Source organism: Tamandua tetradactyla, chromosome 5 (genome assembly GCF_023851605.1).
Source record: "Tamandua tetradactyla isolate mTamTet1 chromosome 5, mTamTet1.pri, whole genome shotgun sequence".
NCBI lineage: Eukaryota > Metazoa > Chordata > Mammalia > Pilosa > Myrmecophagidae > Tamandua > Tamandua tetradactyla.
The window spans coordinates 70,369,447-70,394,703 of NC_135331.1; the positions used below are offsets into that span (position 1 = coordinate 70,369,447).

At 34.2% G+C, this 25,257-nt stretch overlaps 1 protein-coding gene across 1 annotated transcript in view; it reads left to right on the top strand.

The window, feature by feature from the left end:
- ECT2 (epithelial cell transforming 2) overlaps positions 1 to 25,257 on the top strand; it is a 102,455-nt gene that overhangs the window by 17,055 nt on the left and 60,143 nt on the right. Inside the window, 10 exon segments of the mRNA XM_077161060.1 lie at positions 251 to 433; positions 5,827 to 5,916; positions 6,673 to 6,780; positions 7,720 to 7,793; positions 8,499 to 8,629; positions 8,770 to 8,885; positions 8,990 to 9,052; positions 10,810 to 11,032; positions 15,299 to 15,435; positions 17,844 to 17,963. Coding sequence (XP_077017175.1) covers positions 251 to 433; positions 5,827 to 5,916; positions 6,673 to 6,780; positions 7,720 to 7,793; positions 8,499 to 8,629; positions 8,770 to 8,885; positions 8,990 to 9,052; positions 10,810 to 11,032; positions 15,299 to 15,435; positions 17,844 to 17,963 — 1,245 coding nt within the window.

The window sequence follows — 25,257 nt, forward strand, 5'->3', positions numbered from 1 at the left end:
CTTTTAATGTGAATGGAGATATATATATAAAAATGTAAATAAAAATATGACTTCAATATTAAATGTAATGTTGATTATTACATAATTTAAACATGTTTTATACTAATACAAAAACAGAAAGATTTTAAATATTGATTTTTTTTTCCTACAAAAGATTAATGATATCAAATATTTAGGCCTTATTTAGAGTGGTATTAGTTAATTTATATAATACATATTTTTTATTCCCATAACTATATAAAAAAAAAAGGAAATTAAAGTGCCCTTTGTGAAGATGGAATCAGTGCAAGAATTTGAAGGTTTGGATTCTCCAGAATTTGAGAATGTATTCATAGTCATGGACTTCCAGGACTCTGTCTTTAAAGAGTTATACAAGGCTGAATGTAGAGTTATTGGACCACCAGTTGTATTAAACTGTGCACAAAAAGGAGAGGTAAGAAATAGTGATACCTTTATTTTGACTTTTCAAGGTTGCATTTTTATTAGTGAATTTGATGGACATTCATAAGCAGAAAAGTCCTTTTACTTGTTGAGAGTGTGAAATATTTAGAATAGGAATAGATATGGCTACAGTAATATAGTCCTTTAGTTCTTTTTTTTAAATTTTTTATTAATTAAAAAAAAATTACAAGAGAGAAACACAAACATTCCCAACACATGCACTCAGCAATTCACAATATCATCACATAATTGCATATTCATCATCATGATCATTTCCGAGAACATTTGCATCAATTCAGAAAAAGAAACAAAAAGACACCAGAAAAATGAAGCGAAAACAGAAAAAAAAATTTTTTACATATCATACCCGTTACCCCTCCTCGCCACCGACCACCAGCACTTCAAACAAATTTATTTTAACATCTGTTCCCCCCACCATCTGCCCCTATTCCATATGCTCTACTCATCTGCCGACAAGGTAGACAAAAGGAGCATCAGACACAAGGTCCTCACAATCACACAGTCACATTGTGAAAGCTGTATCATCATCAAGAAACATGGCTACTGGAACACAGCTCTACATTTTCAGGCAGTTCCCTCCAGCCTCTCCATTACATCTTGGTTAACAAGTTGATATCTACTTAATGCGGAAGAATAACCTCCAGGATAACCTCTTCACTCTATATTGATACTCTGTCTCATTTTACTCTTCCCCCTTTTGGTTGAGAAGGTTTTCTCAATCCCTTGATGCTGGGTCTCAGCTCATTCTGGGATTTCTGTCCCATGTTGCCAGGAAGATCTACACCCCTGGGAGTCATGTCCTACGTAGGCGGGGAGGGTGGTGAGTTTGCTTGCTGTGTTGGCTGGAGAGAGAGGCTGCATCTGAGCAACAAAAGAGGTTCTCTTGGGGCTGACTCTTAGGCCTAATTTTAAGTAGGCTTGACCTATCCCCTGTGGGGTTAAGTTTCATATGAACAAAATGCAAGACTGGGGGCTCAGCTATAGTTTTGGTTGCCCACACTGCTTGTGAGAATATCAAGAATTCAACTTGGGGAAGTTGAGTTGTCCCCCGTTCTCACCATTCCCCTAAAGGGACTTTGCAAATACTTTTCCATCCACTCTGGGATTCATCAGGGCATCACCTGGACAAACCAAGAAAATCTCATGTCCTATACAAAGTTCCATGTACTTAAGGTGTTCAACCAACTATCTACATAAGTTATATTAGGAGATGCACTAGTCAAAGTATAAATTTGTACCAAATAAACATTTTTGCTTTAGTCTCACATGTAAGTTGAAATTTTAAAATATTAATTACCATCTATTTTCAGCACACTGCAGTAATGACATTCTTTTGTTCTTCCTCATGCAAAAACGTTTTTAAAATTTGTACACTTAGTCACTATTATTATACACTCTAGGCATTCCTAGATTTTGCGATCTCAATCTTTATCGTTTATCTTTCTTTGTGATTTCATTTATGCCCCAGCCCTCCTCCCTCTGTCATTCTCATATGCAGCTTCAGTTAGTGTTTTAGCATAGTTGTATTACAGTTATGTAATATTGTGCTGTTCGTTTCTGAGTTTTTATATTCAGTCCTGTTGTACAATCTGTATCCCTTCAGCTCCAATTACCCAATATCTTCCCCTAATTCTATCTCCTGATGGTCTCTGTTACCAATGAGATATTCCAAGTTTATTCACTAATGTCAGTTCACATCAGTGAGACCATACAGTATTTGTCCTTTTGTTTCTGGCTAATCACACTCAGCATAATGTCCTTAAGGTCCATTCATGTTGTTACATACTTCATAACTTTATTCTGTCTTAAAGCTTCATAATATTCCATTTTATGTAAATGCCAGTTTGTTTAGCCAGCCGTCTGTTGATGGACATTTTGGCTGCTTCCATCTCTTGGTAATTGTAAATAATGCTGCTATAAACATTGGTGTGTAATGTCATTTGTGTCCTTGCCCTCATGTCCTTTGAGTAGAGACAGCATATAGATAGGTCCTGTTTTTTAATCCATTCTGCCAGACTATGTGTTTTGATTGGAGAGTTTAATCCATTAACATTCAGTGTTATTACTGCATGGGTAGTACTTTCTTCTGCTATTTGCCTTCTGGATTTTATATGTCATATCTAATTTTCCTTCTTTTTACCTTTACTCATAGTCTTCTTTTCAACACTCTTCTCCACGCCTCTCTCTTCTGTCTTCGTATCTGTCTCTAGTGCTCCCTTTAGTATTTCTTGCAGAGCTGGTCTGGTCTCTTGGTCACAAATTCTCTCAGTGATTTTTTTGTCTGAAAATGTTTTAATTTCTCCCTCATTTTTGAAGGACAATTTTGCTGGATATAGAATTCTTGGTTGGCAGTTTTTCTCTTTTAACAATTTAAATATATCATCCCACTGTCTTCTTGCCTCCATGGTTTCTGCTGAGAGATCTGCGCACAGTCTTATTGGGCTTCCCTTGTACGTGATGGATTGCTTTTCTCTGGCTACTTTCAAGATTCTCTCTTTCTCTCTGACCTCTGACATTCTGATTAGTAAATGTCTTGGAGTATGTCTATTTGGATCTGTTCTCTTTGGGGTATGCTGCACTTCTTGAATCTGTAATTTTAAGTCTTTCATAAGAGTTGGGAAATTTTCAGTGATAATTTCCTCCATTAGTTTTTCTCCTCCTTTTCCCTTCTCTTCTCCTTCTGGGATACCCAGAAGGAGAACACGTATATTTGTGCACTTCATATTCTCTTTCAGTTCCCTGAGTCCCTGCTCATATTTTTCCATTTTTTCCCTACGTTTTCTTTTTCTTTCTGGATTTCAGATGTTCATCCTTCAGTTCACTAATTCTATGTTCTTTCTCTCGAAATCTACCATTGTAGGTTTCCATTGTTTTTTTCATCTCTTCCACCTTGCCTTTCATTCCCATAAGTTCTGTGATTTGTTTTTTCAGACTTTCCATTTATTCTTTTTGGTCATTCCTTGCCTTCTTTATATCCTCCCTCAATTCATTGGTTTGGTTTTTGATGAGGTTTTCCATGTCTGTTCGTATATTCTGAATTAATTGTTTCAGCTCCTGTATGTCATTTGAATTGTTGGTGTGTTCCTTTGACTGGGCCATATCTTCAATTTTCCTAGTGTGATTTGTTATTTTTTGCTGGCATCTAGGCATTTAATTACCTTAATTAGTTTATTCTGGAGATTGCTTTCCGTTCTTTTACCTAGGGTTTTCTTGCTGAATGAATTTGTTGTCTATCTGTTCTTTGACATTCAGTTCAGCTTTATCTGGACCTCTAGCTTAAGTTTTGTTTAACAGCAGAATTTTTCAGTTCTTGTTTTCTTGTTTCTTGCCCAGCTTGTATGGTGCCTTTCTCCCCCCACCCTTAGGAGGGTCTACTTAAATATTATAGACCCCAGCCAGATTTTCCCAGACCAAACTGGCTTCCCATCAGGAGGAAAGAGTTACCTGCGTCAGTTTTCCCTGAGGGTGAGACCCAGCAGGTTGAAAGACTTTCCTGTGAAGTCTCTGGACTCTGTTTTTTTTATCCTGCCCAGTATGTGGTGCTTGTCTGCCTGCAGGTCCCAACAGCGTAAGATGATGTGGGACCTTTAACTTTGGCAGACTCTCCCTGCTGGGGGCGTGGTGGAGACAGAGGAGAGGTTGTAGGCTGGTTTTAATGGCTTCAAATTACCAAGCCCTGGTGTCTGAATTCCTTGAGGGAGGGATTCCACCTGAGTTGGGCTTCACCCCTCCCCTGGGGAAGGCACAGGCTCCAGACAAGCCCCCCAAAGAGCTCACTTTTGCCTATGCCTGGAGCAGTTGCAGCCTGAGAGGTCCTGCCACTATATCCAAAGGCAGTCAAGCCTTTGTAGAAATACAGCCACAAAAACCTCTGTTTCCTTCTTTTGTTTTCCCCTTTTTCCGTCAGCTCTGCCCCCTTGGCGCCAGTGCAAATATGAGCAACCTCCGCTTTGACCAGGTTCACCTAAGCTGGGGGCCTATTTTTAGTAGTCAGAATTTGTTTTTTAATTCCACAATTGTCGTTTAATTGTGCTCAGTCCCTGCTGCTGGTAAAGTTTCTTTCCTTTCCCCTCTGGGAAGCAGCCTGTGGTGGAGGGGCCGCTGCAGCTTTGGGAACTCACGGTTCTGTGGGTGCTCGTAGCCGGTCCAGCTGGTCCAGACTGGGGTACACTGTGTGTCTGGTCACTGATGTGGCCCCAGGAGCTGTTCTGTTCTGTTTATGGTTATTTAGTAGTTGTTCTAGAGGATGAACTAAAGGCACACATTGTTAAGCCGCCATCTTGACCTGGAAGTCCCCAGTCCTTTAGTTCTTCCTATTGTCACTACCACTAGTGAAAAATGTAAGAGCGTTGAAAGTTGAACAATAACAATCACACACACACACACGCAGTCTTAATACCTGATATGTCTTAGAAGAAATAATTCGCTTAAACTTGAGTTTATTTCTATATAGTTTTTTGTTCAACCCAGAACAGATATCACATTTTAATTTTTGCTATTTAATGCATGATTTTAAATTAATTTTAGCTTTTTGCTTTGAAACAGCATTTTAGTATAAGGATTCTAGTAGTTAGTCCCTATTCTTTGGTTTTCTCTATGTTCTCATATTCTTAAGCTTCCCTTAAAAGCATTTAGACTGTTGTGCTTCTGTTTAGTCCTAAGCACATGATCATCTTTAACTCTCTAATATTTTGATTCAGAGATCTTGTTTTCAGAAACCACATAGACTTCTTGAAGACCAAACTTGTGAAAAAGAATCTTCTTGCATAATGGTGGGGATCAAATATATTAGGTTTGCCCCTGTCTCTGATTTATATATCTATCTATCTATAGATATATATAGATAGATATATATCTAAAATCATTGGTTAAATTATTTACTGACTCTCCAGTTTTTTTTGGTTCAATAAAATGAAATCATATTTGGTTCAAATCTATGTATTTACCTGGTATTTATTATTATCTATTATAAACAAGTCTTTGTCTTGTTTTAATCACATTGAATGGAAGCATTTACAATGGTATATGGAATCTGAAATCCTTGCTTATAGATAATATTTCATATGTGTCAAACTCTATTTTGGGACAAAATGTGTGGATATGAATATTTTCTTTATGTTAAATTTTCCATTAAAATAATTACTTAAGAATTTTATATGGATATTGATTGTTAAACATGGGAAAGTTTTTTATTATGAAACTTGCAATCTGGCATTTTACTATTTTTTGTTACATATTGAAAAATGCCAGTAAATCATTATATAGGGAAAGTTGATTGCAAAGAGAGAAATATGTTTAGCTCAAGAAAAATGCATTTAACTTTCTACAAAGTCAGCTTACATTTAAAATTGTTGTATCCTGCAGCCTTTGCCATTTTCATGTCGTCCGCTCTATTGTACAAGTATGGTGAATCTAGTCCTGTGCTTTACAGGATTCAGGAAGAAAGAAGAATTAGTAAGTATTTTCAAACAATTTTATTTTTCCAGCAAAATAATTATGTTGGCTGTTTTTATAGTTGTATCATGGTTTTATTTTAAAAACACTGAAGGAGAAAATATTATAGATATGCCAGTTTTTTAATTCTGTGAAGAAAAAATTCTGAAGAGTGTAGTAAAGAAACTAATGTTTTTGGTATAGAAATCAAGAGAAAAAATTGACAACTATTTCATCTGTTATCTCTTTTAAATATCTTATGACCACATTGGTTGTTTTTGATTGCACATTACAATTTTTTTTTATACAAGTCCAATCTTAAATATTCTCACTGACCAAAGAGAATTATAGATATTCTTTTTTGTTCACCAAATTTTCTGTGTTGGAGCAAACGGGTATTACTCTAATTTTGAATGCTGAAATGAACAGAAGTTGGTTAGCTGGATATGTCCAGCTGTGGAAAAAATCTTGGTATGCTATAACTGATATAGAAAAAAGTGATGTGTATGGGCAGTATGAAAGCCAGTTGTTTAATTACTTTAGTTTTGTGTGATGATCTTTATTAAGGTTACCTCTAAGTATAATTTTGCCTGTGCCAGTTGGTAAACTAATCTTTCTAAAAATATTTTCTTTTGATATAAAATCTAATATCTTTATGGGAAATATGTATGAATCTTGTAGATAGAAAGTACTCAGTAAATACTAAATGAATTGTAAATACAGTTTAAAACTATTTAAATTAATCATAAAGTCAGTGTTGCCTGTTTTTCTTTTGAGGTCAGATTGGTGACATTGGTCCATCACATGGGTGGAGTTATTCGAAAAGACTTCAATTCAAAAGTTACACATTTGGTGGCAAATAGTACACAAGGAGAAAAATGTAGGGTATGTAAATGGATTTTTTTTGTGTTTTTCGATGTGGTATTATTTTGTGATGGGTTTAATCATAGCACTTCCCTCTTGACTGTTTTTTCTACAATTTATTGAGAATCAGAAATTCTGCTTTTGCTGTGAGTATTTAAGCAATCCATTAGGTTGTTTCTTTTGGGGCAGTGGGTGGGTGCATGGTCCGGGAATCGAACTTGAATTTCCTGCATGGAAGGTGAGCATTCTGCCACTGTACCACAATCGGTTAGGTTTTAAGGAGACAGTGAAACTCGAGCTAGGTCTTGAGAGATGAGTGGAGTTGTAAGGTTTGCTAGATGAACAACATTGCTGGCAGTTTACTGTGCACATTAGTGAATGAGGGGGCCAGGAAGTGATGGGTGCAAATATTTCACTATGCTTAGGTATTCTTTATAAGAGCAGAACTAGGTGAATGTTTTTGAAATTCTAAAAGAACCGGAGACAGAATTTTTATTAAGATTGAAATCTTAGTTTAAGGTTGTACTTGAAGGAAGAGTTTATTACTTTTTTCTCAGAGTATTTGTATAGTAAATGGCAATTTTATGGTAATCTTGAAATTCTTGGAGATAATATTTACCAAATCATACCTAAGGTGTTAGTGACTTGAATCATGTTTTGTTCAGTAGTGCTAACTTGGAGATCAGTAATTTCAAGAAGGGAACATGAAGAAAGGAGAAATAGAAATAGAATTTAAAATAAGGGAACAGTTTGGACACCATAGAAGTTGTTTTAAAGTTATTTTAAGTTGTACTGATTGAATGACTTTTGTCTCATAATTTTTCTTTATATTTTGTCCCAAACCATATGAATGTTCATCCAAAACTGCAGTAACAGTTTATATGTAATTATTGTTTCTTAAAATTTCCATGAATGCATTTATTTAATGTGAAAATTCATAATTAATATTTGTATTTTTAGGTTGCTGTGAGCCTGGGTACTCCTATTATGAAACCAGAATGGATTTATAAAGCTTGGGAAAGGAGGAATGAACAGTAAGTTTTAGAAACCTTGTAGTTCTTTATATAAATTTATGTATGTTAGAAAAATAAATCTGTGTGTGGAAAACCAAAACTGATCGATTGTAGGAAAAAAAATGAATTCAGCCTTTGGATAACTTAAGGAATAAAGTGTAGGAGGAGCAAAGTTACAAAAAATTTTAGAATAAATTGAAAAAAGGCACCAGTGGTGTCACAAGGACTTTGCCTTGTGAAATAATTTTGATCATCTTAAACACTGAAATTATGTATTAATTTAGGGCATTGCGGTGTTTGAATTGTGATATAATTTTTCTTATTTTATGTTTGTTTGGTTACGTTTCAGTTGGTGATGGCAACTCATTTCCTTACTTTGCAAAACTTTCCAACCTTGTGATTCCTTGCTACTAAACTTCATCATTACTTAAGATTTTATTCAATCGTCGGTCCCTGGAATGCATATAAAATTTGAAATGAACACAAATTTTAAACTTCCTGTAAAGGCTACCTATGATGAAATTTTGTTACAAGTTATTTCTGGGATTACTTGAGGACACAGTCAGTTTTTGTGTTTACTGCAGATTTTGTGATAATTTCAGAACAAGATGTAAAAAGTATGCTAAGTATGCTAAGAGTTTTGAGGGAATTACTGTAGATTTATAAATTGATATACTTATCTGAATTAAAGTTAAGCTCGTTTTAGAAGAGTGTATTTCTTTTTAGGGATTTCTGTGCAGCAGTTGATGACTTTAAAAATGAATTTAAAGTTCCTCCATTTCAAGATTGTGTTTTAAGTTTCCTGGGATTTTCAGATGAAGAGAAAACTAATATGGAAGAAATGACTGAAATGCAAGGTGAATTTTAGCATAATTTAAAAGTTAAATATATTTTGTCCATTAGATCTGCTTAATCATTTCTTGGTTAATATGTCCCTTTAAAAATTTGGGTTTGGAGATAGTTTGTTTTTAAAATGCTTGTATGCATTTCTCTTTAGGAGGTAATTGTGTACCAGTTGGAGATGAAAGATGTACTCACCTTATAGTTGAAGAGAATATAGTAAAAGAACTTCCATTTGAACCTTCGGAGAAACTTTACGTTGTTAAGCAAGAGGCAAGTAAATTCAGGAAAAAGCTTGGTTTTTTGAACATTGCTAATAGTTTTTCTGATAAGGTAAACTATTAGTTCTTAATGAAAATGTTCTTTCTCTAACATAGTGGTTCTGGGGGAGTATTCAAATGGATGCCCGAGCTGGAGAAACTATGTATTTATATGAAAAGGTATGCTTTTTGTCCTTTACTCGTCTGATCTGTGAACTGTTACATAAAGATAATACATTTCTATCTAGAGAGTTTGGAGACCATGGCATAATTAGCATGTGTATCATCATGTTTATGAGTTTCAAGATAAACAATTGGATATCAAGTAATGTTCTTAGTCTATATAGGTTTAAGTGAAGCTATTAAATATAATAGATATTATTTTAATGTAACGTGTCATATTCTGTGCTAATTATTGGAGACATCACTATGAAAATAATGTCCCTGTTCTCGGAAACTTAGAACCTTAATGGAAAGATGGATATGTAAACAATGCAGAATAGCATGTGCTACAATCGAGTAATGTATTCTAGGTGATCTAACATTTTCTATGAGATTCAGGCTTGAATAGAGCATATAAATGTTGAGCAGACTTACCAGTTGTCTTAGTTTGCCAGGGTTGCTATAAAAAGTACCACCAACTAGTTGGCTTCAACAACTAGGAATTTATTGTCTCACTGTTTTGGAGATTAGAAGTCCAAACTCAAGTTTTTGGTAGAATCATGTTTACTCTGAAGTCTGTAGCATTCTCATGGTGGCTTGTTGGCATAACTCAACCTCTTTCTCCATCTCATGGCCATTTCTCTTCCCATCTGTATCCTTCACTTGTCCACAATTCCTCTCCTCTGAGGATTTTATCAGATTGGAATTAAGGTCCACCCTGACTTGGATTGGCCTCACTCTAACTAACAACATCTTCAAAGATCCTGTTCACAAATGGTTTTTATCCACAGGACCAGGGGTTAGGACTTGAATATCTTTGTCGGGGACGTGATACAATTCATAATGCTATGCTAATGGAGTAAGAGGATTCAAGTTAGAACCAGCAGGTGGGAAAAAGTGTATGAACATTTGAAAGGGCAATAAATTAGCAAGTAGTTTAGTGTGACATCTGAAGAGTATGGGAAAGAAGTCCAAAAGATAAAGCCTAATAAATGGGATGGCAGAATCAAGAAGTGTTCAATATGTTAAAGAGTTTGGAATTTATCCCATAAATACTGGGTATCCATTGAAGAGTGTTAAATGAATGATACAATAACAAGATGACTTTGGTAGGAGAATGTAGGCAAAGAAAAATCCAGCCTTACTGCTGGATCTTGGTGAAGAGAGCTGTATCATTCAACAAAATGTGGAATAAAGTATAGAAGAAGGCTTAAAGGAAGATCTACTTCAGTTTGGGATTTAATAATTTTTAAAGGAGTATCAAGGATGAGATGGGGATTTATTGTGCATCCACAAAAATCTTAACAGGTACCATATTGTGCTCTCTTCAGACTCTTCTTTGCTCAACATAAAAGTTCTTAAGATAAAGTTTAACAAGTATGCTTTAGAGTTAGGGAGACATCTCTTATAAATCATGTTTATTCAACAAGTATTGGAAAGCACTATGTCCAAGGATTGCTAAATGCTAGGGATGCAGTGAACAAAATTTGTATGGTTGCTATTCTTGTGTATTTTATGACCTAATGGCAGAGTAGACAGTAAAGAAGCAAACAGAGGAATATGTAATGGTGATAGGACTGTGAAGAAAAAGAGTGATGTGCTAGAGGTTAGGCAATTTCAGTGGTCCCTTGACTGTTATGTTTTATGAAGCTTCTGATTTACCTGATAGAGTGTAGGGTTTTAAAATTACTGTGCAAAATCCAGATTTTGTCAGACTTATATTTTTTTGTTCCTGTCTCAGTAGTAAAATTGAGCTTTTGTGTTTTTGATTGCAGGCTAATACTCCTGAGCTCAAGAAATCAGTGTCACTACTTTCTCTACATACTCCAAATAGCAATCGAAAGAGGCGTCGTTTAAAAGACACACTTGCTCAGCTGTCAAGAGAGACAGACATGTCACCATTCCCTCCCCGTAAGCGCCCATCAGCGGAACATTCCCTTTCTATAGGGTCACTCTTAGATATCTCCAATACACCAGAATCTAGCATTAATTATGGAGGTAATTCATATTTTAAAAAATTGATCTTTAATACTTAATAGAATGGGATGATTGTTAGAATATAGGTAAATTCGTACTATAGTGGATATGAAAGGATATCCACCTTTAATAACTTGTTCTAGCTGAGGAGAAAAGGCACATGAAAAGCTAAGCATGATAATACTTCCTTTTAGTAGTTGCTTAGTATATAATAAGTACTTTATATATTTTGTGTATTTATAAGATAGGTTTATTTTGCTTATTTTACTCACAAGTAGAGTGTGGCATTGAGAAGTTAAGTAAGTTGCCCAGGGTCACATAGGTAGAGAGTGATAGAGCTGTTCAAAAAGCAAATTCTTAAAATTGGCTAAACAGAGAATGTTACATAAATTATGGAGAAAATACACACAATGAGGTCAGGAGCGTGAGTTCACTTTGTGCTGAGCTGATACAGGAAGAATCCTACAATTAGACCTTCTCTCCTTATCATTATATCTTAGTTTCCTAGGCTGCTGAAGCAAGCACCATGAAATAGGTTGGCTTAAACAATGGGAATTTATTAGCTTACAGTTTTGAGACTAGAAAAATTCCAAATAGAGGCATTTTCTGGGTGCTGCTTTCTCCCCAAGACTGTGGCACTCTGGGACTAGCTGGGGGACCCTTCATCCTTAGCTTATCACATGACAGTGTCTGCTGTCTCTCCCTTCTCTTTCAGCTTTCATTGATTTCAGCTTCTTTCTTCCATGGTTTTCTCTTTCTATATTCATTCCATTTATAAAGGATTACAGTAGCAGGATTAAGACCCATCCTGAATGAGGTGGGTCACACCTTATCTGAAGTAGCCTCATCAAAAATTCGTACTTAAAATGGGTTTACACCACAAGATTGGATTAAATTTAAGAACCATTTAAAAAAAAAAAATTTTGGTACATACAGCCTCAAACCATAACATTTAATTTCCCTCTATTCTTTGTTTTTAGCCTGTGAACCCAATGTGGTATTTTCTAGATTTAAGAAACAAAATATCAAAACCTTCCCATGACCTCTTGATATTCTCTACTTACTGGCCCATTTCTCCATTCCCTTTTATAACAGTACTCTTCAAATAATTATCCTGTACCATTATTTCAGATTTCTTTGCTTCCCATGGTCTTTTCAATCCTTTCCAATTGTTCTTCAGTCTCTATTGCTATATAAAATTACTCTTGCTGGAGATGGACAATTTCCATGCACTCAACAGCTTTCAGTATGTGAACAACTATTACTTCTTAGACAAGTTTTCTTTTCTTGGCTTTTGTGACATTACTCATTTCTCATCCTTCTTTGCTGAACTTTTCTCTCCAACTCTAAATGTTCAGTTTTACTCCTGAGTCAGTGTTTTCTTCTCTACTGTTTTCCGTAAATGACCACATTTAATCCCTGGGGTTTAAATAACATTTATATGCTTATGGCTTCCAAATTTGTCATCTTTCTTTTCCAACTGCTTACTTGAAATCTCTTTGTTCATATCTAATAAACATCTTAAATTTAGCATAATAAATAAGAACTCTTTTCTCCACAACTCTCAGCTCCTCAATTCCTTTATCAGCTTTCTCTGTAAAAAGTATCTCATTTAGACTGTTTCAGTAGTCTCAAAAATGGTCTCTCCATTTTCATTTTTTGCCTTCCTGTAAGCAACATCTAGAGAGGTCTTTAAAAAATATAAATGAGATCATATCACCCCTCTGTTTAAAATCATTCAATAACTTTGTAGCTTTCAAGTCCCTATGTAATCCTGCCTTCACCTACCTCTGACTTCATGTGATACCATGTTCTCTAATAATACTCTTTAAGTTTCAATCATATTGTTTTTTGTCATTCGTAAATGTTTATAGCACATCCGTATCTTAGGACCTTTGTACTTGTTCCTTATTCTTCACACAAATCCTGCTGGTTCTCTCTAAGGGTAAGTTCCTGTCCTATCATTCCTTTCTACCAACCCAATACCTGGTTGTCTTCGGTAGCAGTTATCACTTTTAGAAGGTATCTTTTTTATTTGCCTTCTTTTTGATTTGCTTCATCAGAATGTAAGCTGTAAAGGAGCAAGAACCTTGTCTTATTCTTTGCTTTACCCCTAGTATACAGTACAGAGTAGGTATCACTAAATATTCATGGAAAGAATTGAAAGTGAATTTTAGATAGCCCTAGAAAAGTTTGAAGAGTTTGAGTTTATAAAGAGGAGCAAAGCTATATATGAGGCTTTACAAATTGAATTTTTAGAAAACAATGTGTAGGTCAGTTTTGGAGTATGGGGAAGTAATAGTTAAATTAGAAATATTTAATTGGGGCCTAATACAGGAGAACTTAGAAATCAGACTGGCATGTCTGAACTTTGTATTTTCTTTAGCAACTCTTTGAACAACAGAGTAATTGATTGAGTAGGTAATTTGTAGCGGATTGATCTGAAGAATGACTAAAAGAAAGGCAGTTTAGAGACAGGTAGACAATATAGTAATGTACTACTGTGACATAGGCCAGGAGGTGAGAATGGCTGACCCAGAGTAGATAGTGGTTGGAAAGAAAAGAAGCATTGAAGAAACAGTAATAGACATGAGTGATAGGAACAGAACAGGAAGAGATGTTGGCAGCCTATTAGATGAAAGAAATATGTTACCTTGGCATAAATGGATTTATAGGGAGTTTAGTTTTTGGAGGGCAACAGTACAGTTTTAGAGAAGTCGAGGTTACATTTAGGTAGAGATGTCCATTTGAACAGGCTTGGGAGTGGTATGATGGTTAAATATGTAGCTCTGAGAGTTCACTGGTTATGTGATCATAATGAAAAGGGTGTGGGGTAGTTAATGCTGATCATGAAGGACTGGAGCTTGAATATGTAGTTTAGGGGACAGGAGAAAGATAAGGAAGGAAAGGAAAGAAGAGTTACAAACAGAAGGATATAGGGAATTAGGGATAAATTAGATTGTGATTTTACTTTCCGTGTTGTAATACTTAAAGTTTTCATTTTATATTAATGAAGTAGCATCCAAAATTGAATCAGTTGAGTATCAGTCTTTTAATAAAGCTCAATTTTTTTTTTATCTTTCCCCATTAGTTAATTTTTAGGGACACGTACATTCAGTATATACATATTACAAATTAATACATGAAATCCATATTACATTAGATACTGTGTGAAATAGAATCCTTAGTTTGTAGATCCTGATTGTGTAAGGTATAATTAAATTAGGATAGCATTTCTCAAAATTTTCCCACTTAAGTACCCTGTAAGGGCATAGTTTTCTGGGTTTGATGGATGCAGCCTGAAACACTCTATGGCAAGTGTGAACTTCCATAGAAATCTGTTATCTTTAAAGAGTGCTTTAAAACTCTGGAGTATACATTCTAGTTTTAATGTAAACTTTTAAAAATTATTTACCATTGAGTAAAGTTGATACACTAGGAATATATACCATTTATATTTCATGTCATTCCTATTGTATGTTATATATTCCTTTTCCTATTGAAAATCTTGGTATTAATTGTTTCCTTACATAATGTTGAAGTATTCTACCTATATTGATATGAAAATGTATTTTGAGCTTTTATGACATTTTGTTGTATTTTTAAAATTTTTCTTTTTTGAAATACATATAAAGTATACTAAACCTCTACTTTGGATTGAAGATATTTGGAACTGACAGTGAATTTAAAGTTAATATTGGGAACTTTTTTGGGGGGGACCTTATTCATATGAGGTTTTCTATTGTTGTAATTATTGTTTAATCGTAATAACCTTTTCTAACTTGAGATATTTTTACATGTTCTCCCATTTTATTGTATTATTTAAAATTTATATTTTGAAATAATTTTAGATTTGCAGAAAAACTATAAAAAAATACAAAGATTTCCTATATCCTCTAGCCAGATTTCCCAAAATGAAAATATCTCCTTTGTTATTTATTTAATCTCTCTGTTTACACACACGTATATTTTTATATCTGGGCTGTTTCAGCATAAGTTGCTGACATCTTGTTCCTTTACCTTTAAAGATTTTAATGTGTTTCCCAAAATACAGGGACATATACATGTATGTATATATATGTGTGTGTGTGTATCTATATATGTATGTATTACAGTACAATTATTTTGATAAGGAAATTAGCATTAAATTAATTATATATATTATATATAATTAACATGTATATGAGTAGGTTTACCCTCTTTTTCTGTCATCTGTACAATATTTAGTACAATATTTGGTACTTATTTCTGACTTCCATTAAATCTTTCTTTCTTTGTACCTTTCAGAAACACCAAAGTCTTGTACTAAGTCTTCTAAAAATTCTACTCCAGTTCCTCAAAAGCAGTCAGCTAGGTGGCAAGTTGCAAAAGAGCTTTATCAGACTGAAAGTAATTATGTAAATATATTAGCAACTATTATTCAGGTGAGTGTAAGTTTGGTTGCAAATGATTACTGTTCTAGTGTTGCTAAGTAAAATCTAAATGACTTTTATGAGAAAATACATAGGCATAGGATTTGTGCATAGATATTAAAAATGAAAAAATATAACCAAAACTGGCATTAAGGAAATGTTATAACTGTAATAATGTTTTATTAATCCAGAAATAGCATAATTCTTTTGTTTTGATTCTAAAGAAAGAAGAATCCTCAGAGGATAATCTTAGAGTGGACTGAGTGTAATTAAGAATTTTGTAGATTTCTCATCAAGATACTGAATGTAGGTTTGGAAGTGGTAGATAAGTTTTTAAGAATGTGTATGTTCTAGAATGCTCTAATTAGTGTTGTATGTATGTGAAGAGACTAAGTGAAGCTGTGGATGAATATGGTTGTCAATAATTGTTTTCAGTAATCCTTTGTATGTCAGGTTTTCTTAAAGTATACAGTGGTTAGACATAAATAAATATTAACTCATTGTTTTCAGTGAATTATTTTAAAGTTGTTTCTGAAGAAAAATAATTCTAATGAATCCTTATAGGATGGAAATTATAGGAGATATGTAAAGAATAAACTGAGTTCTGAAAGGCACACTAGTAGGATATTATTTTGGCGTCTGTAGGAAGAAGACATAAATTTGTTTAGGTAATGTAGAAGGTAGTGTCTATATACTGTCAGAAAAAGTTGGTACTACCATGCATATAATTAAAAAAATGATTGGGAGTTTCTGATTTGGGTTTAGTTTTTGACATATCTTTATTTGAATTCTTAATCTGACTAGGGTCCAGTCGATAACAGTCTTTAGTTGCTTATCCCATTAATATGGATTATACAAAATGTAAGAAATGGAAAGACTTCTTTCTTGAACATGGAGAGGTTATTCTTGGCAGTTAATTTTTTGTTTAGTGGAAGTCGAGGTTTTGTGAGGTGCCCTCTGCTATATTAAACTCTACTTATTTTAAGTTAGTTTCCTTAAGGGAAATCATCTTAGATGAGGTTTTTGTTGAAGTTTATATATAAAGTGAGCCAAAATGTAGTTGAGTAGCAGAAAATCCCTTTGGCATATATTACTCATGAACTTTGGTAGCATTTATTACCTACAAATGTAAATCCTTTCAGGTCATGGTAAAATGCACCAAAGTTTCAGAATTCAAATTTGCATATCAATTAGCTAAGATTTTTTTTAAAAGCCCTGGAAACTATACTACTGGAGACAAAGTTTTATACAACTAAAAGTTTTAATTTATAAACTAACAACTTAGTTTAGTAGAAACTCATTGAATGTTATATTTTAAAGATGTAGCCTAAATTTATGATACTGATTCCCTTAAATTTCATTTTAGAATGAATATATTCTTTTTTTTTTTTGGAATTATATATGGAATAACTTAATTTTAAGTTAGCCTCAAAGTTAAATGAATAGCCAGCAGCTTCTTTATTTAGTATTCTATACAATACTTAAGTGGCTCCTAATTCAAAGTACTGTGCCAGGTGTTAAAAGAGGGTTCCAGATGTAAATGATCTAAGACTGGAAGAGGAGATAAAATATATTCACCTAAATATAATGTAAAATAAAAGGTTATGAGCATCCTAAGAGAGGTTTAGTGAAGGTTGTAAGAGATTTGTGAGGTGAGAGAGTTTCACTACTCTTCCAGCTTAGGGAAGCTGTTGGGCTAGAATTTTCAATGTTTGCAATGGGAAAAAAACACATAAAGAAGATAACAATTGAGGTGAATTTTAAAGTATAGGTAAGATTAGTACATTCAAAGGGTATGAATGGGAAGTGTATTTGATATTAGGCAAAAAATAAGGACAATTAAAAATATGTGCATTCAGGGTATTATATAGTCTAGATGACTAGAATTTAAGGGTGGTTGAAGGAGGTGAAGTTGGTGTATGGATACAGTCAGAGTTAAGACTACCTAAGCCAGATCAAAGTCTTTAAGTAGGGTGAAATGTCATCTGTAAGTTATAGAAGAATTTTTAGTGGGGAAAGGGGGTATCAGTGGCATCATCTGAAACCAAGTTTCTATGCTTTCATTTCTAGAACACTTAGTACTTAGATTATGTAAATTATGTTATCTGAAAATAACTGATTGGTTGTTTTCTTTAGTAACTTGAATGAAAAAATAGAAATTACCCTTGCATCATACTAACAATTTTAATACTTGATTTGTAAACCTGTTATTAACTTTCATCAGCTTCTAAAATTATGTAACATGTTTATGACATGTTATAAGAAAAAGGGAGATATATTAAAATTTGAGATAGCTATCTATTTTTTTTGTTATTTTTTCTTCCCCACCAGCATGTCCTTTTAGTTCATCTATATTTTAGGGCTTTTTAAAATACTCTTTTTCTCATGATGCTTAAAGTAATATTTTTTTTTTCTGTAAGTTATTTCAAGTTCCCTTAGAAGAGGAAGGACAACGTGGTGGGCCTATCCTTGCACCTGAAGAGATTAAGACTATTTTTGGTAGCATTCCAGATATCTTTGATGTGCACACCAAGATAAAGGTAAATTTGAATATGTTAGGCTTCATAGTAATTCTTTTCTTTTTTTTTTGCACGGGCAGGCACCAGAAATCGAACCTGGGTCTCTGGCATGGCAGGCGAGAACTCTGCCTGCTGAGCCACTGTGGCTTGCCCTGTGTATATATATGTGTGTGTATATGTGTATATATATATTATAATTTTTCAGTCCCTTCCAATTAGCTAAATAAGTTTTGTACCTAAAACTTTACTCTCATACTTTTCCTTTGACTGATTTGTCTCAGTGCCTTATTAATGTTTATCGTTTGCCTATTTGTTCATTTAGACTTGTCCTGAGAATAAGGAATTAAGGTTATGAAGTCTTTTCTGAGAGATGTGTGGGTTCTAGTATTATCTTTCTTACTATTGTTGCTCTTTAGGTTTTTGTTTTGTGTCAGTTTGTTTGAAAAACTGTTGAGCTGGATGTTTCAATTTGCTAAAGCTGCTGAAACAACAATACTGTACTAGCAATGGGGATTTATGAGCTTTGAGTTATAATTTTAAGGCCATGAAAATGTCTAAAGTAAGGCATCAACAGGATACCTTCTCTGAAGCAAAGCTGCTGGCATCTGGGACACCTCTCACATAGAAAGGCACATGGTGATATCTACTGGTCCTTCTCTACCAGGTTTCATTGCTTTCAGCTTCTGGCCTCAGTGGCTTCCTCTCTTAGCTCCTCCTAGGGCTTTTTCTTTCCAAATTTTTTGAGGCGTTTCTCTCTTTTATCCTCTTATAAAGGACTCCAGCAAAAGGATTAAAACCTATCTTGAATGGGGCAGGTTGTATCTCTATTGAAATAACCTAACCATCCCCCCACAAGACTGGATTAAAAGAACATGGCCTTTCCTGGGGTACATAATAGCTTCAAACCAGCATACTAGAAGGTACTTAGAGGTCATTTAATTCATTTCTCTATTCTAGGCATATAAATGCCAAAACCATATAAGACATTACTATCCTCTTTTTAATGATTTTCCTTTGATGAGTGCCTGTTATTTCTTAATCTCTTACATTAATATAATTTTTGGGTCGATTTAGCAGAAATCTTAAAAATAGTATAGCTTTATTTCCTCTTATTTTTCCTATGTGATGCTTGAGCAAAACTGGTATTTTCTCCTTAAGAGAGCCCATATCAACGTTTATTCCATATTCCAATAAAAAGACAAATCTGAATTATGTAAAGTTTTAAACAAATATTAAATTGCTTGAAAGTTTATTTTTTAGAGAAGCTGTAGGTTTACAGAAAAATCATGGAAAAAAATGCAGTATTCCCATATACCCCAATTGTTGACACTTTGCATTAGTGTAGTACCTTTATTACAACTGATGAGAGAATATTACAGTTGTGTTATTAACTATAGTCCATAGTTTACGTTACTGTTTTCTATATACTACCCTATAATTAGCACCTTATATAAGTGTTGTACATTTGTTATAATTCCTGAAAGAAAATTCTTATACTTGTACTATATAGTCCATTGTCTACAATAGGGTTCACTGTGTTGTACAGTCCTATGTTTAATTTTTACTATAGTAACATATAGGGCCTAAAATTTCTGTTAATTATAATTACAATAATGTGCTACCATCACGACCATCCATTTCTAAAACTTTACAAACTAAATAGAAATTGTGTACAAATTTATTATCAACTCCCCATTCTGTATCTGGAATCCATCCTCTGGTAACCTATATTCTAGATTCTAACTGTGAGTTTGCTCATTAAAATTAGTTCAGATCAGTGAGATGAAACAATTGTCCTTTTGTGTCTGGCTTATTTCACTCAACATAATATCCTGAAAGGTCATCCATGTTATCATGTGCATCAGGACTTCATTCCTTTTTATGGCTGAATAATATTCCATTGCATGTATACACCACATTTGGTTTATCCATTCATTGACACAGGTTATTTCCATCTTTTGCCAATGATGAACAATACCCCTATGTACATCATTGTGCAAGTATTTGTTTGAGTTCCTGCTTTCAATTTTCTTGGTATATACCTATAGTGGGATTGCCGGGTCTTATGGTAATTCTATACTTGGCTTCATGATAATTCTATACTTGGCTTCCTGAGGTACCATCAAACTGTCTTACACAGCAGCTGTACCCATTTTTACGTTCCCACCAGCAATGAATGGGTGTTCCTGTTTCTACACATCTTCTCTTACACTTGTAGCTTTTTGTCTTTTTTTTTAATAGTAGCCATTTAGTGGGTATGGCATGATATATCTCATTGTGGTTTTGTTTTACATTTCCCTAATAGCTTGTAATGTTGAGCATCTTTTCATCTGCTTTTTAGCCATTTATATGTCCTTTTGGAGAAATGTCTATTCACGTCTTTTGCCCATTGTTAAATTTTTTTTTCTATTGTTGAGCTGTAGGATTTTTTTATATATTCTGCATAGTAAAATGAACAGGTTATCTTTTCATTTTATTGACCAATGCTTTTAATTTTGAGAAGCTGCCATTTATCTATTTTTTTCCTTCATTGCTTGTGTTTTGGGTATAAAGTCTAAAAAACCATTGCCTACCCTAAGATCTTGAAGGTGCTTCCCTACATTTTATTTTAGGAGTTTTATAGTCCTGGCTGTTATGTTTATGTATTTGATCCATTTTAGGTTATTTTTATATGTAGTAGGCTTCCTCTTTCATTCTTTCCCATGTTGGATATCCAGTTTTTCCAGCACCATTTATTGAAGGTTATTCTTTCTCGGTTGGGTGGACCTGGCAGCCTTGTCAAATATCAACTGGTTATAGATGTGAAGGTCTATTTCTGAACAACTGAAAAATTGGCTTTTCTGTTTCTGCAAAGTAGGCTATTGGAATTTTGATTGGGATTTCCCTGAACCTGTAAATCAATTTGGGTATAACTGACATCTTAATATTTAGCCTTCTATCTAAGAACACAGAATATCCTTCCATTTATTTAGACCTTCTTTGATGTATCTTAGCAATGTTTTGTAGTTTTCTGTGTATAAGTCCTTTGCAGCCTTAGTTAAATTTACTCTTAGATATTTGATTCTTTTAGTTGCTATTGTAAATGGAATTTTTTTCTTTCTTTCCTTCTCAGATTGTTTATTACTAATATATAGAAATATTGCTGATGTTTGCATGTTCATCTTGTTTGTCTTCATTTATTAGCTCTAATATTCATCTTCATTTATTAGCTCTAGTATCTTTGTTGTAGATTTTTGGGTCTTTTTATTCATAGGATTATGTCATCTGCAGACAGTGAATATTTTACATCTTCCTTTCCAATTTGGGTACCTTTTATTTCTTTTTCTTGCCTAACTGCTCTGGCTAGAACTTCCAATACAATGTTGAATAACGGTGGTGACAGTGGGCATCTTTGTCCTGTTCCACATCTTGGAGGAAAAGCTTTTAATCTTTTCGCCATTGAGTGTGTTGTTAGCCGTGGGTTTTCATATAGGCCCTTTTATCATTTTGAGGACATTTCCTTCTATTTCTAGATTTCTAAGTGTTTTTATCAAGAAAGGGTTGCTGGATTTTGTTCAATACTTTTTCTATATCATTTGAGAGGATCATATACTATTTTCCCTTCCTTTTGTTAATGTGATGTATTAAGTAATTTTCTTATGGTGAACCACCTTGCATATCTGCAGTAAAACCCACTTTATCATGGTATATAATTCTTTTCATGTGCTGTTTGGTGAGGATTTTGCATCGATATTCATAAGAGAAATTGTTCTTTAATTTTCTTTTCTTGTATTTTTGTCTGGTTTTGGTATTAGGGTTGTATTGGTCTGATCAAATGAGTTAGGTAGTGTTCCCTTCTGTTCAATTGTTTGGAAGTGTTTGAGCAAGATTGGTATTAATTCTTCTTGGAATGATTGGCAGAATTTAACTGTGAAGCCGTTTGGTCTTGGGCTTTAATTTGTTGGGAGGTGTGCTGTTTTTTTTACATTTTTTTAAAATTGTAAAATATAACATATGCAAAGCAAAGAATGAAAAAAAAGCAGTAATTTTCAAAGCACACTTCAACAACTAGTTATAGAACAGATCCCAGAGTTTTGTCATGGATTGCTATTCCACCATCAAAGATTTTTCCTTCTAGCTGCTACTAAAGACTGGATGCTAGATGAAATATTAATATAGTGATTCAACAGTTATACTGAAGTTGTTTCAACTTCTGTGTCTCTTCTCAAGTTTTAATTTGTTTCCTTGACTGAGCCATATCTTCCTGTTTCTTGGTATGACTCATAATGTTTTGCTTATGTCCAGGTATCTGATTATCTTTATGAGTTTACTGTTAGTTTCTCTCTTGGCTAGGATATATTTTTTTTCAACTTTTCTATTGTATAATATAGCATTATATACAAAGGAAATAAAGAAAAAAGCAGTAGTTTTCAAAGCACACTTCAACAAGTAGTCACAGAACAGATCCCAGAGTTTTGTCATGGATTGCTATTCCACCATCTCAGATTTTTCCTTCTAGTGCTCCAGAACATTGGAGGGAAGAAGTAATATATGCATTTTTATTATTTTTTTATTAATTTTAAAATTTTTTAAAAAATATAACAAGCACAAACATTCTTAACTTTTGATCCCCCCATTCTTATATAATCAGTAATTCACAATATCATCACATAGTGGCATATTCATCATCATGATAATTTCTTAGAACATTTGCATCAATTCAGAAAAAGAAATAAAAAGAAAACAAAAAAATTCATACATGCTATACCCCTTACCCCCATCCCTTTCATTGATCACTAGCATTTCAATCTAAATTTATTTATTTATTTATTTACAGTATGTAAATTTTATGAGATTTAGTACAGTAATTGGCTCATGCAGCTATGAGAATGGGCATGTTCATATTCCATAGGGCATTCCACAAGCTGGGAACTCCAATGAAGGTTTTTTTAATAAGTCCCCTGGAGAAGCTGGCTGGTTGATATAAATATGGAAAGTTTTCCCTCTGACTCTTGAAATCATCAGTTCTACCTTTAAGGCCTTCAACAGATTGGATTGGATTTCTCTTTTTGTTGAAGGTAGCCTGTTTAGTTGATTGTAGATTTAGTCAGTCATAGATATAATTTAAATACATGAAATATCTTCACAGTAACAGTCAGGCCAATGCTTGCTTGAGCAAACAAATGGACACCATAACCTGGCCAATTTGACACATGAGCTTAACTACCACAGTTATTTACATCAACAAAAAGAAGAAAACCCATGTTCCTATCAATAGATGCAGAAAATGCATTTAAAAAAATCCAGCACCATTTTATGATAAAATCTTCAGGTAACTAGGAGTAGATGTAAACACCCTCAACTTAATAAAAGATATATAGCAAAATTTACATCCAATATCACACTTAAAGTTGACAAACTTGACTAAATTTATTTTAACATTTGTTCCCCCATTATTTATTTGTATTCGATATGTTTTACTTGTCTGTTGATAAGATAGATAAAAGGAGCATCAGACAAAAGGTTTTCACAATCACACAGTCACATTGTGAAAGCTGTATCATTATACAATCATCTTCAAGAAACATGGCTACTGGAACACAGCTCTGCATTTTCAGGCAGTTCCCTCTAGCCTCTCCATTACATCTTGACTAACAAGGTGATATCTATTTAATACGTAAGAGTAACCTCCAGGATAACCTCTCAACTCTGTTGGGAATCTCTCAGCCATTGACACTTTATTTTGTCTCATTTTGCTCTTCCCCCTTTTGGTTGAGAAAATTTTCAATTCCTTGATGCAGAGTCTCAGCTCATTCTAGGATTTCTGTCCCACGTCACCAAGAAGGTTCACACCCTGAGTTTGCTTGTTGTGTTGGCTGGAGAGAGAGAGGCCACATCTGAGCAACAAAAGAGGTTCTCTTAGGGGTGACTTTTAGGCCTAATTTTAAGTAGGCTTGACCTATCCTTTGTGGGGTTAAGTTTCATATGAACAAACTCTTGGCTAGGATTTTATTGTTTGACTTTGTGTTAAGGCTTTTTGACTTAGTCCAACTTATTTAGACTGTTAGTAGAGCCCTTGTTTAACTGTTCAGATTTTATCAACTCATTGTCTGCTTCTTGCCCTGAATATGTCGTGCAGTTTTTAAGATTGCACTTTTTGTGTAGTTGTTTCACCTCCAGGAGAAAGCTTCCTTTCCTCTTTTCCTTCTCTGGTTATCTTGACCTGTTTTTGTTTTTGTGCAGAATTTTCTCCCCATGTCCTATTATTTGTTTAAATTCTCTCCCTCACCCAGTGTCCCCTTTCCCTTTAATTTTTCAGTTCTGAGACCCATCCTGTCTTATAGCAGTGCAGTTTAACCCACTTTTTTTTCTATGAGGTGTTTCTATGTCTGTTATTTTTTGTAGTTAAGGTATCCCAACTCTGCCCAGATAATCAGATGGGGTCAACCTAGAAAGGTAGGACACTCCAGAAAAGTCTGTTTTACCTTTAGGTGGTCCTGCCAACGTAAATTGGATATAGTAAATTTGTCTCTTGTCAACATTTCTGCTGGTTGTATCCACTGCTCTCTCTACCTCCCAGTGTTCCTTTTTGTGTGCAGCATGCCTTAGAAGCTTGTGTTCTAAGGACTCTCTGGACTTGGGTCCTGTGCTTGAATATGTGTGGGTTCTAACTGTCTACTGTGAGTGACTCTCTGTCGTGGGAGGGACCCAGGCCGCTGCCTCTGTGTGACTCCTAATACTTTAATCTGAATCACAAGCCATATGGGACCAAGTGGGAGGAAGGGGATTAGACCACCAGGTCCCAGACAGAAATTTCCTACCTTTTATTTTTCTTTGATTTAACATTTGTGGAGTCTTTCTCTAGTCTCTATTGCCTCCCACAGTTTAAAGCAAGTGGAATTTGTCCATTTATTTGCTGATTCCCTGGGGAGGCTTTTTCATGTTAATGATATTACTGTCCATGTATGCTTTAAAAAGGTATATTGTTATATACTTATATTTTATATTGCTAAATATGTTATATTGTTAAGAGAAGATTTATGTTTTGCATCACAGTTTTCAAAATCTCCCCCTTAGTTTATATTGAATATTTATATGGCAAAATATAGTTAATAATAGTTTATTGAGCACTTAGTGTTTGCCAGGGATTCTGCTAAGTGCTTTATAAATATTGCCAGTTAGTCCTCTGTGAGGTAAGAATAATAATTAGCCTCATTTTCCAGAACAGAAAATTGAGGCACATAGAGGTTGAGTAAGTTGCTCTCAAGGGCACATTGCTGTCAGGCATCAGGGGCAGGATTCTAATCTAAGTAGTCAGAATCTGCTACATTATAAT